The sequence below is a fragment of the Coregonus clupeaformis genome, chromosome 5 (genome assembly GCF_020615455.1).
Source record: "Coregonus clupeaformis isolate EN_2021a chromosome 5, ASM2061545v1, whole genome shotgun sequence".
Classification (NCBI taxonomy): Eukaryota; Metazoa; Chordata; class Actinopteri; order Salmoniformes; family Salmonidae; genus Coregonus; species Coregonus clupeaformis.
The window spans coordinates 3,903,194-3,919,766 of NC_059196.1; the positions used below are offsets into that span (position 1 = coordinate 3,903,194).

Here is a 16,573-nt window from a genome sequence, read left to right on the forward strand (position 1 = left end):
TCATGTAGTAACCAAAAAAGTGTTAAACAAATTTTAAATTTGAGATTTTTGGTTACAACCGGCGTGTCTCTGTGAGACGTGGTGTGGGTAAACGGATAATCTCAGCATGTGTGGTTCCCACCGTAAAGCATGGAGGAGGAGGTGTTATGGTGGGGGGTGCTTTGCTGGTGATACTGTCTGTGATTTATTTAGAATTCAATGCCCACTTAACCAGCATGGCTACCACAGCATTCTGCAGCGATACGCCATCCCATCTGGTTTGGGCTTAGTGGGACTATCATTTGTTTTTCAACAGGACAATGACCCAACACACCTCCAGGCTGTGTAAAGGCTATTTTATCAAGAAGGAGAGTGATGGAGTGCTGCATCAGATTACTTGGCCTCCGCAACCACCCAACCTCAAACCAATTGAGATGGTTTGGGCTGAGTTGGACGGCAGAGTGAAGGAAAAGCAGCCAACAAGTGCTCAGCATATGTAGGAACTCTTTCACTATTGTTGGAAAAGCATTCCAGGTGAAGCTGGTTGAGAGAATGCCAAGAGTGTGCAAAGCTGTCATCAAGGCAAAGGGTGGCTATTTGAAGAATCTCAAATATAAAATATATTTTGATTTGTTTAACACTTTTTTGGTTACTACATGATTCCATATGTGTTATTTCATAGTTTTGATGTCTTCACTATTATTCTACAATGTAGAAAATAGTAACAATAAAGAAAAACCCTTGAATGAGTAGGTGTGTCCAAACTTTTGACTGGTACTGTATGTCCCAAAGTTGAACCCCCTCGTCTTTAGGCAAGCACAGAGCACAGAGATTGTGAATGATAAACTATTTTGTCACACTTTATTTGGATAGTCTGGATTTTCCATCTGTAGATGCTCTATAGATGGTCATACTATCAACAAACTATCTGTTGATAAGCAACTGCCTCCTAAGCTTACAGTTAGAATTAGGTTTAGAATAAGGGTTAGGCTAAGGTTAGGGTTAGGGTTAGGGTAAGGGTTAAGTTTAAGGTTAGGATAAGGGTTAAGGTTAGGGTTAGTAGATAGTCAGTTGAATTGTTACTGATAGTCTATAGAGCATCTACATATAGACTATCCAAATAAAGCGTTACCAACTATTTCAAAGTGGCACCAGTGAACTGTATTTCTAGGGAATGCAGGGGTGATTTATTGAGAAAATGGCACTGTTGATTACTACATGATATGTGAAAGAGAATGTCTGCTTTTTCCAGTGGGGAAAAAAAGGATTTAGTCAGCCACCAATTGTGCAAGTTTTCCCACTTAAAAAGATGAGAGAGGCCTGTAATTTTCATCATAGGTACACGTCAACTATGACAGACAAAATGAGAATTTTTTTCTCCAGAAAATCACATTGTAGGATTTTTAATGAATTTATTTGCAAATTATGGTGGAAAATAAGTATTTGGTCACCTACAAACAAGCAAGATTTCTGGATCTCACAGACCTGTATCTTCTTATTTAAGAGGCTCCTCTGTCCTCCACTCGTTACCTCTATTAATGGCACCTGTTTGAACTTGTTATCAGTATAAAAGACACCTGTCCACAACCTCAAACAGTCACACTCCAAACTCCACTATGACCAAGACCAAAGAGCTGTCAAAGGACACCAGAAACAAAATTGTAGACCTGCACCAGGCTGGGAAGACTGATTCTGCAATAGGTAAGCAGCTTGGTTTGAAGAAATCAACAGTGGGAGCAATTATTAGGAAATGGAAGACATACAAGACCACTGATAATCTCCCTCGATCTGGGGCTCCACGCAAGATCTCACCCCGTGGGGTCAAAATGATCACAAGAACGGTGAGCAAAAATCCCAGAACCACACGGGGGGGACCTAGTGAATGACCTGCAGAGAGCTGGGCCCAAAGTAACAAAGCCTACCATCAGTAACACACTACGCCGCCAGGGACTCAAATCCTGCAGTGCCAGACGTGTCCCCCTGCTTAAGCCAGTACATGTCCAGGCCCGTCTGAAGTTTGCTAGAGTGCATTTGGATGATCCAGAAGAGGATTGGGAGAATGTCATATGGTCAGATGAAACCAAAATATAACTTTTTGGTAAAAACTCAACTCGTCGTGTTTGGAGGACAAAGAATGCCTAGTTGCATCCAAAGAACACCATACCTACTGTGAAGCATGGGGGTGGAAACATCATGCTTTGGGGCTGTTTTTCTGCAAAGGGACCAGGACGACTGATCCGTGTAAAGGAAAGAATGAATGGGGCCATGTATCGTGAGATTTTGAGTGAAAACCTCCTTCCATCAGCAAGGGCATTGAAGATGAAACGTGGCTGGGTCTTTCAGCATGACAATGATCCCAAACACACCGCCCGGGCAACGAAGGAGAGGCTTCGTAAGAAGCATTTCATGGTCCTGGAGTGGCCTAGCCAGTCTCCAGATCTCAACCCCATAGAAAATCTTTGGAGGGAGTTGAAAGTCTGTGTTGCCCAGCGACAGCCCCAAAACATCACTGCTCTAGAGGAGATCTGCATGGAGGAATGGGCCAAAATACCAGCAACAGTGTGTGAAAACCTTTTGAAGACTTACAGAAAACGTTTGACCTGTGTCATTGCCAACAAAGGGTATATAACAAAGTATTGAGAAACTTTTGTTATTGACCAAATACTTATTTTCCACCATAATTTGCAAATAAATTCATTAAAAATCCTACAATGTGATTTTCTGGAGATAAAAAATCTCATTTTGTCTGTCATAGTTGACGTGTACCTATGATGAAAATTACAGGCCTCTCTCATCTTTTTAAGTGGGAGAACTTGCACAATTGGTGGCTGACTAAATACTTTTTTCCCCCACTGTATAATGCCAGGAGCCGCTTGTGGATTTAACAGGTCTAACACAGTTCCACCTCCGACATGCCAAAACAACCGCTATGGGGATATCAGCTAAAGCGGATCTGATTGAATAGAGCCCTTAAATACAGATAAAGCCAAACGTAATTGCACAAGTGTGATTGCTGGCGGAAACATATTGCAGAGAGGGCAGGGGTTCCTGTTCTGTTGCATAACACTGGGTTCAAGTTTCTGGATTAGAGTTTCTGAACTCCCTCATCTTTAGGCAAGCACAGAGAACAGAGATTGTGAATGATAAGCAATTTCAAAGTGGCACTCCAGTGAACTGTATTTCTAGGGAATGCAGGTGTGATTTATTGAGAAAGTTGCACTGCTGATTACCACAGATGATATCTGAAAGAGAGAGCTTATCACAGTAGTGGCAGAGAGGAAGAAGACATGGGTGTGGGATGACATGATGAAAGACACCAAAAAAGCATTTTAAAGAGCAACTTGGTTTATACATGTATTTATTTTCTTATTTTTCGTTTTTTAACACAATTCACTTCTGATGTGCTCATTAACAGTTCTTGTTATTATCTGAGGGCTAAAACATGACATATTTGTCAAAATGACATATCTATGAAAATGAACTAAAATCTAAACTACGGCCTAGATCAGGGGTGTCAAACTCATTTTAGCTCAGGGGCCACATGGAGGAAAATCTATTCCCAAGTGGGCCGGACCGGAAAAATCATGGTATATATAACTTAAAAACAACAACTTCAGATTGTTTTCTTTGTTTTAATACGATCAACATACAACATAAAGCTGGAGCCTGAGGACAGTGTGTCCAAAATAGTACAAGCACAACATCACTATTAATCATAAAACACGTCAAGTTTATTTGAAAATTCTAAAGAAAAAGAACACACAAACACACAATGCCTCAGTGATTAACAGAACTGTTTCACAGATCACAGACCTATATCAGGGTGTCATTTCTCAGGCAGAAATGTAGATAAAAATAATGAAATCCTGTTCCCAAAACAAGTGCAAGAACCACAGAGTCAAGAATAGGTTAAATATACAAATAAAATAAAATCAATTAAAAACAATAGCACATCAACATAAAAACATAAAAACATAAATCTGAAAGCGTTGCTCAAACTCCCGTAACAGTCCCGTTATTTTATCTTTGAACCGCTTCATGTCTGCCACATGTTGGGTCGCGCACACATTTTTCAGACAGGGGAAGTGAGCTGCATCACCACTGGCAAGTTGCGTCTCCCACAATGACAGCTTCAACTTGAAAGAACGTATGCTGTCATAATACTGCGTGACAACTTTGTTGCGCCCTTGCAGCTGTTTGTTCAAGTTATTCAGGTGCTCTGTAACATCCACCATAAATGCAAGGTCCTGCATCCATTCTGCGGAATGAAATTCTAACACTGGTTTGCCCTTTTCTTCCATGAACTGTTCAATTTCTTCTCGTAAATCAAAGAAACGCCTCAGCACAGCACCTCGGCTTAACCATCTTACCTCAGTGTGGTATGGCAGGCCATAGATGTGGTATTTCTCTCTGAGAAGGCTGTCAAACTAACGGTGATTCAGGCTTCTGGATCGGATGAAATTAACAGTTTGGATGACCACCTTCATGACGTTATCCATCTTTAATGACTTGCAACACAAAGCCTCCTGGTGCAAAAATACAGTGAAAAGTCAAAAATCACGTCCTCCATTTGCAGATTGCACTTTCTCTCTGAACTTTGTCACAACGCCTGCTTTTCCCCGATCATTGAGGGCGCACCATCTGTAGCCAGGCTGACAGCGCGGGACCAGTCCACTCCGACCCTGTCCAGCGCGCCGACGAGTGCGGTAAAAATATCAGCTGCTGTCGTTGTATCTGTCATCGGCACCAACTCCACAAACTCCTCGGTGACGGTCAATGTGTCACCAACTCCCGCGGATGAAAATGGCCAGTTGTGCAACATCTGTAATGTCCGTGCTTTCATCAATTGCAACCGAAAACGCAATAAATGACTTTACTTTTGCTTCAACTGGCTGTCCAAATCCACTGAAAGATCGGAAATCCTGTCTGCAACTGTGTTTCTTGTCAGGCTGATATTTGCAAAAAGCCTGCCGCTTTTCAGGGCACACAATCTCCGCTGCCTTCATCATGCATGTTTTTACAAATTCACCCTCACTAAATGGTTTTGAAGCCACTGCGATTTCATTAGCAATGAGGTAGCTAGCTTTCACTGCAGCGTCACTGATGTCTCGGCTGTGAGTAAACACAGACTGCTGTTTCTTCAGACCCGCCAACAGTTCATTCACCTTCTCTCATCTCCGCTGTCCTTGAAAGTTGTCATATTTGTCGGCATGAAGACTCACATAGTGGCGGCGAAGGTTATATTCTTTCAGCACTGCAACATGCTCCGAACACACCAAACATACAGCTTTCCCATTCAATTCCGTGAATAAATAGGATGACCATTTTTCTTGGAACACTCTGCACTCTGCGTCCACTTTTCTCTTTTTTGACAGAGACATATTGGGGCAATGAGGGTGCCAAAGCACATAATGTTAAAAGTAGAAGCCGTAATAAATATCGCGAGCAAAACAAAGTAGCTCATTGGCTGCACGTGCTTGACCTACTTGCTCTGCCCCGGTATAAACAGTTTGCTTGCTTAACACAATTGCTATTGCGCCATCCAGTGGACGCAATTGGAACAGCAATTTATTTTATTGAAAAATTGCAGTGCATTTTTATACTTTACAAAATTATTATAACATTATTTTTTTTATTATTATCTTTTTTTTTTTTTATCATCTCGCGGGCCGGATTAAACCCGTTTGCGGGCCTGATCCGGCCCGCGGGCCGGACGTTTGACACCCCTGGCCTAGATTCAATCAGATCAAGAGTTAACAAACACCCACATAGCTGATGTTTTGGAGGTGTAAATGCGTTGAAGCTGTCAATTCGATGCTCTTGATCATTGTCACGAAGCCACACCTGTCCCACTTGCGTTAGGTTATATAAAAAATAATTATGTTTAAGTTGAAATTCATTAAACAAAATAATGAGGATTTCTATCAGCCTATCAAGGTGTAGATTACATCTCACATTCCACTGTTCCAACTTGTAAACTAGGCTGGATTTTCCATCTGTAGATGCTCTATAGATGGTCATACTATCAACAAACTATCTGTTGATAAGTAACTGCCTCCTAAGCTTACAGTTAGAATTAGGTTTAGAATAAGGGTTAGGCTAAGGTTAGGGTTAGGGCTAGGGTTAGGGTAAGGGTTAAGTTTAAGGTTAGGATAAGGGTTAAGGTTAGGGTTAGTACATAGTCAGTTGAATTGTTACTGATAGTCTATAGAGCATCTACATATAGACTATCCAAATAAAGTGTTACCAACTATTTCAAAGTGGCACCAGTGAACTGTATTTCTAGGGAATGCAGGGGTGATTTATTGAGAAAATGGCACTGTTGATTACTACATGATATGTGAAAGAGAATGTCCGCTTAATGTATAATGCCAGGAGCCGCTTGTGGATTTAACAGGTCTAACACAGTTCCACCTCCGACATGCCAAAACAACCGCTATGGGGATATCAGCTAAAGCGGATCTGATTGAATAGAGCCCTTAAATACAGATAAAGCCAAACGTAATTGCACAAGTGTGATTGCTGGCGGAAACATATTGCTGAGAGGGCAGGGGTTCCTGTTCTGTTGCATAACACTGGGTTCAAGTTTCTGGATTAGAGTTTCTGAACTCCCTCATCTTTAGGCAAGCACAGAGAACAGAGATTGTGAATGATAAGCAATTTCAAAGTGGCACTCCAGTGAACTGTATTTCTAGGGAATGCAGGTGTGATTTATTGAGAAAGTTGCACTGCTGATTACCACAGATGATATCTGAAAGAGAGAGCTTATCACAGTAGTGGCAGAGAGGAAGAAGACATGGGTGTGGGATGACATGATGAAAGACACCAAAAAAGCATTTTAAAGAGCAACTTGGTTTATACATGTATTTATTTTCTTATTTTTCGTTTTTTAACACAATTCACTTCTGATGTGCTCATTAACAGTTCTTGTTATTATCTGAGGGCTAAAACATGACATATTTGTCAAAATGACATATCTATGAAAATGAACTAAAATCTAAACTACGGCCTAGATTCAATCAGATCAAGAGTTAACAAACACCCACATAGCTGATGTTTTGGAGGTGTAAATGCGTTGGAGCTGTCAATTCGGTGAGCAGCTGCTCTTGATCATTGTCACGAAGCCACACCTGTCCCACTTGCGTTAGGCTATATAAAAAATAATTATGCTTAAGTTGAAATTCATTAAACGAAATAATGAGGATTTCTATCAGCCTATCAAGGTGTAGATTACATCTCACATTCCACTGTTCCAACTTGTAAACTAGGCTGCATGGGATTTCTCTTAATGCGACTCCCTGCAGCAAATGGCAATGTCCGCTTTAGGTATAATACCAGGAGCCGCTTGTGGATTTAACAGCTCTAACGCAGTTCCACCTCTGACACACACACACACACACACACACACAGAACATCACATTACATTTAAGTCATTTAGCAGACGCTCTTATCCAGAGCGACTTACAGCTAGTGCATACATTATTTTTTGTTCATACCCCCCATGGGAATCGAACCCACAACCCTGGCGTTGCAAACACCATGCTCTACCAACTGAGCTACATCCCTGCCGGCCATTCACTCCCCTACCCTGGGCCAATTGTGCGCCGCCACATGGGTCTCCCGGTCGCGGCCGGCTACGACAGAGCCTGGATTCAAACCAGGATCTCTAGTAGCACAGCTAGCACTGCGATGCAGTGCCTTAGACCACTGTGCCACTCGGGAGGCCACACATAATATTAATCTCTTGGGTTCTTCCTGATGTGCTCTTGGACTTGCTCTGTCTGGATACCGGCTCCTCGGTGACGAAGTTGAACATACTGCGCATACTCTCCTTAAAGCCTTGTCCCAGACACACATATAGCAGAGGGTTGAAGCAGCTGTTACAGTAGGCCAGACAGAGGGCCAGGGTGTGGGCCAGCTGTACGTTGGCGCTGTGCGATGAGTGTCGGGGGGTCGATAGAACCAGGAAGTCCAGCATGTGCAGTGGAATCAAGCACAGGAAGAAGCTCAGTGACACGGCAACAATGACCCTCAAGGTGCGTCTGGAGCGCACCTCACTCACCATCCCTGACCCCACCCCAGACCCCCGTCCGGCCCTGCTGTACACAACCCAATGACACGCCACGATGGTGACGAATGGCAGCACGAAACCCATCAGGAAGCGTACTGTAGTGATAGCCCAGCCACTGGCTACAGTGTAAGATCCCAGGCAGTCTGACTTACTGGTGCTTAACTGGACCTCCTTCATATGGACAAACTGGGGGATGCTGCCCAGCAGAGCCAGGAGCCACACCCCGACACATACCCAGCCGGCCTTGCGAGGCCTCCTCCAGTTCTGGCACCACACGGGCCGGCTGACCAGCAGCCAGCGGTCCAGGCTGATGAGTACCAGCAGCAGCACGCTACAGTACATAACCAGGTAGATGAGGCCCTTGAGCAGCTTGCAGGCCACAGGGCCAAAGGGCCAGTGCTGGTCCATGGCCAGGGGCACCATGAGGAGGGGCAGGGACAGGCAGCACAGCAGGTCAGCCAGGGCCAGGTTGAGGAACCACAGAGAGGTGACGGAGCGCGGCATGCGGAAGCCCGTCACCCACACCACCAGAGCGTTGCCCGGGACCCCAAGCAGGAAGACCAAGCCATAGAACACCAGGGCGGAGAGGTGACGGAGCCCCAGCATAGGACCAGGGTCCTCAGGCTTGACAAATTCACAATTAGTGATGTTGTAGAAGCTCATCTCCTCATCCGTGAAAATCGAGCACAAATGAAGGTAATCATCCATGCTTGGAGGTGACTGTTGAGGGGAAGGGAAAATACAGTAATATGATAGTTACTATAATAGAATTGTATCAATACAATAATACAGGGATTCTTGAAAGACGGGACAAAAAAAATTTTTCACAAATATTTTTCCTAATATATATTTTCATAGGATGTATATAAACTCCGTCAGACACCTTAAAAGGCATTTCATTTTTACATGTATTGTCCAACAAGTGTTTAAAGGCCTTGATTGTTTAATGATAACATTAGATTATTCAAATATGTAATACAAATCTCCAAACTTCTTTTTGTTTTATTTTATAGTACTATATGCATGTTTTTCTAGATTCAGAACATTAAACAACATCTATAAAGCAAACATTATCCCTTAGATCTAGCACAGCAAATACAATAGTTTAAGCATATGTTGCAGAACAGTGATTCAATATTTTGTCAGAATAAAACAAAAAATTAACTATCTTAAGTGGTTAGCCACGGAGTTGACAAGCCACTGACGGAGTTGACAAAAATACTTAGACATATTTTTGCCTCTAAAAATAAAAGTTCAATATAATTATTTGTAAAATATAGAAAATTATTCATTTGAAAATCTCCAATAAAAACATTTTGTCATATCTTTTAGCACTCTGACGGAGTTAACGTTAGATGAGTTTATGTTTTACGGAGTTGACAAAAAATAATTTTTCTTCTTCATTCAAGTGGTATACAAAGTAGCAATTTTGTTTTCCCTCAGTTGCTTTATGACTCCAAAACCTAATTAAAATAAACATATTTGAACTAAAATTAATATCCTATATTAATCTATACTGAACAAAAATATAAATGCAACATGCAACAATTTCATTGATTTTACTAAGTTACAGTTCATATGAGGAAATCAGTCCATTTAAATGAATTAATTAGGCCCTAATCTATGGATTTCACATGACTGGGAATGCAGATATGCATCAGTTGGTCACAGATACCTTTAAAAAAATGGGCCTCACAATTGTCCTCAGGATCTCGTCACTGTATTTTTGTGCATTCAAATTGCCATAGATAAAATACAATTGTGTTTGTTGTCCGTAGCTTATGCCTGCCAATACCATAACCCAACCGCCACCATGGGGCATTCTGTTCACAACATTGACATCAGCAAACTGCTCGCCGATACAACGCCATACACATGGTCTACGGTTGAGAGGCCAGTTGGACGTACTGCCAAATTCTCTAAAACAAGGTTGGAGGCGGCTTATGGTAGAGAAATTAATATTCAATTATCTGGCAACAGCTCTGATGGACATTCCTGCAGTCAGCATGCCAATTGCAGGCTCCCTCAAAACTTGAGACATCTGTGGCATTGTGTTGTGTGACAAAACTGCACATTTTAGAGTGGCCTTTTATTGTCCCCAGCACAAGGTGCACCTGTGTAATGATCATGCTGTTTAATCAGCTTCTTGATATGCCACACCTGTCAGGTGGATGGATTATCTTGGCAAAGGAGAAATGCTCACTAACAGGGATGTAAACATTTTAGAGAAATACGCTTTTTGTTCCATACGCTTTTTGTGCGTATGGAACATTTCTGGGATATTTTATTTCAGCTCATGAAACATGGGACCAACACTTTACATGTTGCGTTTATATTTTGTTCAATGATAAGGGAGATGGAGTTGACAGATTATGGTTGTGACCATGGTGATTTCAATATTGTTTTTTCAATTCTATCAAAAGTAGAGAACTTTACAGACCATGAGTGGTCGTGTTGCACTATGTAATGAGAACATGAAGAAGGGGTCCTTATGGTGTAGCTGACCCTGCTCATTCCTGATTAATTTAGGATTTCAGACTAATCTGACGGAGGTGACCAACGGCTCTATTCAATCTGTATCATTGCAGCGTAACAGATTGCTCGCTAGAAATGTTAAGGTAATTTCTGTTTAAACCGAATGTTTAAACATTGCCTTTAAATTTAAATCACGTTGTAACTATGAACTTCCACGATACGTATTGAATAGCGCCCCAAATAATTTTTTAGGAACCACAGTTTTGAGATAAATATTATTTAAAGTCAGATAGGGCTATTACAAGAAATTAAATAAGATCCCTTTTCAGTTCATATTAATTATTGCTCGTTTTTAGGAGAGTTTGAAATTGGGATCCTTTGCTCCGGACAAGGGTATTTCCATGCATAGAGCCCACATGGAAATGAATAATATTGAAAATATTTTGACATTTCCAAAGGTAAATCTTTCCCCTTATAAAAGGATTGTCCCATCTTTCAAGAATCCCTGAATTTAGAATGGTATAATTGTTTAAGCATTGAAAGCAATATATTTTTACCATTGCATACCATTGTGATGACTAGCTGCTATTGTTTTTTCACTCAAAGTATTTTAAAGATTTAATCCGTAAGTGTCCATATCAAGACCAAAATAAATGACCATAGGACTATTTTTTTAAATGTATTTTTATTTAACTAGGCAAGTTCTTATTTACAATGACAGCCTACCCCGGCCAAACACAGACAACGCTGGGCCAATTGTACGCCGCCCCATAGGACTCCCAATCACAGCAGGATTGTGATACAGCCTGGAATCGAAACAGGGTCTGTAGTGACACCTCTAGCACTGCAATGCAGTGCCTTAGACCGCTGTGCCACTCGGGTAATGTCATTAATGCTGGATTGGCTTAGTTGTGATAACAGGGTTTAACAGGATTTGAAACACACTTTATAAAGTGACTCAAGACCAGTCAGCATTTTACATAACAGTATGACATTTAAAAGTCATCATTCAAGTGCAAAATACCTCTAAAATGAAATAATTTGAATCAGATAATCAATCACCAAACACTGTAAAGTTAAGGTTACAATAAAGGTTGTACTTTACCTTAGATGTCAGATTTATGGCTCAGACGTCCTGTAGTTGATGACTCTGCACACACTAAGAAAAAATAGGAACTGTTCTTCTTTTGCATTTCTGTCCACAGGTCCCTCAGCCAATCATAACATCACCTCCTTATGATCAGGAATTCAAAAAATTTCAACGCATTGCCAAATATAGGCATGCAGATACATTGTAGCCTAGGCCTACTTCTGATCAGATAGAAAATATAATACTTTTCAGAAACCTCTGAAAGGTAAATTAAGTAATGTGGTGTATACTGTATATACTTGTGCATAGCTTATCAGATTTGTTTTCTCCCAAAATAATTTCCCCAGAGCCACATAGCTAATGTTAGCACCTAGTGCTATCATTGTTATGTTCACAGCAAACCTTTATTGTTAGTCATTATGGTTATCACAGTACTGTTACATAAAATATGTTATATTTGTTTTATATTTACAATTTGCTAGGAGGCCAAAGCTATACACATATATGTTGAGTATGATGACAGCACCTGTACTGCAAATATGTTTAATATATACAGTGAGGGAAAAAATATTTGATCCCCGGCTGATTTTGTACGTTTGCCCACTGACAAAGAAATGATCAGTCTATAATTTTTATGGTAGGTTTATTTGAACAGCGAGAGACAGAATAACAACAAAAACATCCAGAAAAACGCATGTCAAAAATGTTATATATTGATTTGCATTTTAATGAGGGAAATAAGTATTTGACCCCCTCTCAATCAGAAAGATTTCTGGCTCCCAGGTGTCTTTTATGCAGGTAACGAGCTGAGATTAGGAGCACACTCTTAAAGGGAGTGCTCCTAATCTCACCTTGTTACCTGTATAAAAGATACCTGCAATCAATCAATCAGATTCCAAACTCTCCACCATGGCCAAGACCAAAGAGCTCTCCAATGATGTCAGGAACAAGATTGCAGACCTACACAAGGCTGGAATGGGCTACAAGACCATCGCCAAGCAGCTTGGTGAGAAGGTGACAACAGTTGGTGCAATTATTCGCAAATGGAAGAAACACAAAATAACTGTCAATCTCCCTCGGCCTGGGGCTCCATGCAAGATCTCACCTCGTGGAGTTGCAATGATCATGAGAACGGTGAGGAATCAGCCCAGAACTACACGGGAAGATCTTGTCAATGATCTCAAGGCAGCTGGGACCATAGTCACCAAGAAAACAATTGGTAACACACTATGCCGTGAAGGACTGAAATCCTGCAGCGCCCGCAAGGTCCCCCTGCTCAAGAAAGCACATATACATGCCCGTCTGAAGTTTGCCAATAAACATCTGAATGATTCAGAGGAGAACTGGGTGAAAGTGTTGTGGTCAGATGAGACCAAAATCGAGCTCTTTGAAATCAACTCAACTCACTGTGTTTGGAGGAGGAGGAATGCTGCCTATGACCCCAAGAACACTATCCCCACCGTCAAACATGGAGGTGGAAACATTATGCTTTGGGGGTGTTTTTCTGCTAAGGGGACAGGACAACTTTACCGCATCAAAGGGACGATGGACGGGGCCATGTACCATCAAATCTTGGGTGAGAACCTCCTTCCCTCAGCCAGGGCATTGAAAATTGGTCGTGGATGGGTATTCCAGCATGACAATGACCCAAAACACACGGCTAAGGCAACAAAGGAGTGGCTCAAGAAGAAGCACATTAAGGTCCTGGAGTGGCCTACCCAGTCTCCAGACCTTAATCCCATAGAAAATCTGTGGAGGAAGCTGAAGGTTAGAGTTGCCAAACGTCAGCCTCGAAACCTTAATGACTTGGAGAAGATCTGCAAAGAGAAGTGGACAAAATCCCTCCTGAGATGTGTGCAAACCTGGTGGCCAACTACAAGAAACATCTGACCTCTGTGATTGCCAACAAGGGTTTTGCCACCAAGTACTAAATCATGTTTTGCAGAGGGGTCAAATACTTATTTCCCTCATTAAAATGCAAATCAATTTATAACATTTTTGACATGCGTTTTTCTGGATTTTTTTGTTGTTATTCTGTCTCTCACTGTTCAAATAAACCTACCATTAAAATTATAGACTGATCATTTCTTTGTGAGTGGGCAAACGTACAAAATCAGCAGGGGATCAAATACGTTTTTCCCTCACTGTAGATGTATCTCAGTGGAGGCTGCTGAGGGGAGGACGGCTCATAATAATGGCTGGAACGGAGTCAATGGAAGCCGGTCCTCCTCAATTAAGGTGCCACCAACCTCCTGTGATGTATCCCCATATTAAACTGTCAACAGCAGATACAACAGCTATGTTGTTCCCTTTTGATATTAATAAGTACCTTTGGGGTTTGAATGTGTTTACTCTTGTGTGTGCCCTAGCCTAGGAAGCAGACTAGCTTTAACGGCGAGCTGTCCAAATTTTTTTTGGGAAAATATGTGTACTGTCTTAATAAAGAAAGAAATTCCAGCACCATTTTCTGATTTTTGGACAACTTAGAATGTTGCACACAGCGTTCAACCAACACATATTTTTCCAGTTTTTTTCATGCGCCTCGCCATTAAAGCTAGTTAAGGAGGAAAATTATGCATTTGCAGCCTGAATGGTGAATGCTTTATGTACGAGTCGGTCCACGGGGGACAGGAGTGTATTACAGGGAATGACATCTATCCTAGACGACAGGGCAGACCGAGTTTGGGAAACCCTGGTCTAGGCCAGGGGTATTCAACTCTTACCCTATGAGGCCCGGAGCCTGCTGGTTTTCTGTTCTACCTGATAATTAATTGCACCAGGTCTAAATCAGTCAGTGATTAGAGGGGAACAATGAAAAAAAGCATTGGAACTGGCTTCCAGGTCCAGAGTTGAGTTTGAAGGGTTTAGGCCAGGGATGGGCAACTCCAGTCCTCGGGGGCTGGAGTGGTCTCACACTTTTTCCCCATCCCTCGCAAACACAGCCGATTAAACTAATTCCATTCTAAACTGAAGATCATGATTAGTCGATTATTGGAGTCAGGTGTGTTAGCTGGGGCTGGGCCAAAAGTGTGACACCAATTAGGCCCCTGAGGACTGGAGTTGCCCATCCCTGGTTTAAGCCAAATGATAAATCTATCGCTTGTGGGAAAGCCCACAGCCAGGTTGGTATGTCTAACCCAGGGGTATTCAACTCTTACCCTACGAGGTCAGGAGCCTGCTGGTTTTCTGTTCTACCTGGTAATTAATTGCACCCACCTGGTGTCCCAGGTCTAAATCAGTCAGTGATTAGAGGGGAACAATGAAAAAAGCAGGCGAGCTGGCTTCGAGGTCCAGAGTTGATTTTGAAGGGTCTGGAGTGCCCATATCCCCTAACCTGGCTGGCAACTCTTTTGTACCATGTGGTGTGGCGTGCAAGGCTACATATACCTTGGCAACCTCATAATTTAAACAATGCAATAAATATATATAAACATTCTACAATTATTAACACTAGTATGCACTCCGATGTACTCCAAAACCGCTATTGGGCCTTTGAAATAGGGGAAAAGAATAGAAGAAGTAACGACATCATGAAAAAAACTATGGCAAATGTCATCAAAATGTTGACATGACTAAAGTTATTTCCTTCTCGCCACAGATGGGTATCAGTGATTTTCTGAAAATAAATTAGATATTGTTATATTCTCCTTCACACTACACCTTCAGATAACACTTCTCCCTGAATAGAACATTACACTACTGTCTAACTTAACTTATTTACATAACATAGAAGCTCATCTCCTTTCATTGTTGGACAATATTTGAACTGTAGTTCCATTCTGTCCAGGAATCTGTTTCATGTTGACCTGTGACCCATGGTCTGTGAGGGGTTTCCTCAGGAAGATAGCAGGGGTTTAGGGGTGGGGTTGGTGGCTCAGTTCAGGGCAGGTGAACTGCTAGGTGGTAGAATGGGTGTTTCATCCCTGAACTCATCTGACTGGAGGTCTGTAAGACAGAAATAATAATAACACATTACCAAAGAGTTACAAAGAACGACTGATGATCCTATTGATCTTTCGTCTATGCAAGCAAAGAAGCATGGATGTATGAAAGTAAGAGAGTCTGAAAAGAGAAAGAGAGCACGCATTTACAGAGAGAGAGAGAGAGAGAGAGAGAGAGAGACAGACAGAAATACAGACAAAGAAATACACACACAGACACACACACAGAGTCTCCTGAGTGGCGCAGTGGTCTAAGGCACTGCATCGCAGTGCTAACTGTGCCACTAGAGATCCTGGTTCGAATCCAGGCTCTGTCGCAGCCGGCCGCGACCGGGAGACTCATGGGCGGCGCACAATTGGCCCAGCGTCGTCCAGGGTAGGGGAGGGAATGGCCGGCAGGGATGTAGCTCAGTTGATAGAGCATGGCGTTTGCAACGCCAGGGTTGTGGGTTTGATTCCCACGGGGGGCCAGTATAAAAAAATATATATATGTATTCACTAACTGTAAGTCGCTCTGGATAAGAGCGCCTGCTAAATGACTAAAATGTAATGTAATGTAATGTACCAATGAGGGATGTGTTCTGCTGGTGGTTGATGACAACAGACGTCTCTTCCTCCTCCTCTCCCCAGTCTGCAATGTTGGCCGGGGGGATACACTGCTCCAGGAACAGATCTTCATCCTCCTCAGAACAGAAGTCCATGTCCTCCGGGGGCCACCGTAACTCGCCACTCTCCACTTCGCTCACATCCGTGGGTTCCACCACGATGGAGGGAAGCCGCTCCTTCTCAGAGAGACTGAACTGCTGCAGGTGATTGGGAGAGCCCTCTGGACACAGAGACACCTCCACTGGGTCTGGGAAGATCTGGAGGCAGAGGGAGGGTCCAGAGGTGGGTGATTGAATGTTGGTTGACATGGATGGTGACATTAATTCACTGGTATAGACACTTGTATTGTAAACCTTAGTTAAAAGACCCATCAGGATCTATTGTTCAACAGCGTGCCATTTATTAAGAGTA

General features: G+C 42.3%; 1 protein-coding gene across 1 annotated transcript; it reads right to left on the reverse strand.

Annotated features, from left to right (window-relative positions):
- Positions 1–7,640: 7,640 nt before the first annotated feature.
- LOC121558596 (C5a anaphylatoxin chemotactic receptor 1-like) lies at positions 7,641–8,878 on the reverse strand. The gene has a single exon (XM_041871971.1). It carries the CDS (start codon positions 8,756–8,758, stop codon positions 7,679–7,681), a length of 1,080 nt encoding a protein of 359 aa, XP_041727905.1. The 5' UTR covers positions 8,759–8,878; the 3' UTR covers positions 7,641–7,678.
- Positions 8,879–16,573: the final 7,695 nt, after the last annotated feature.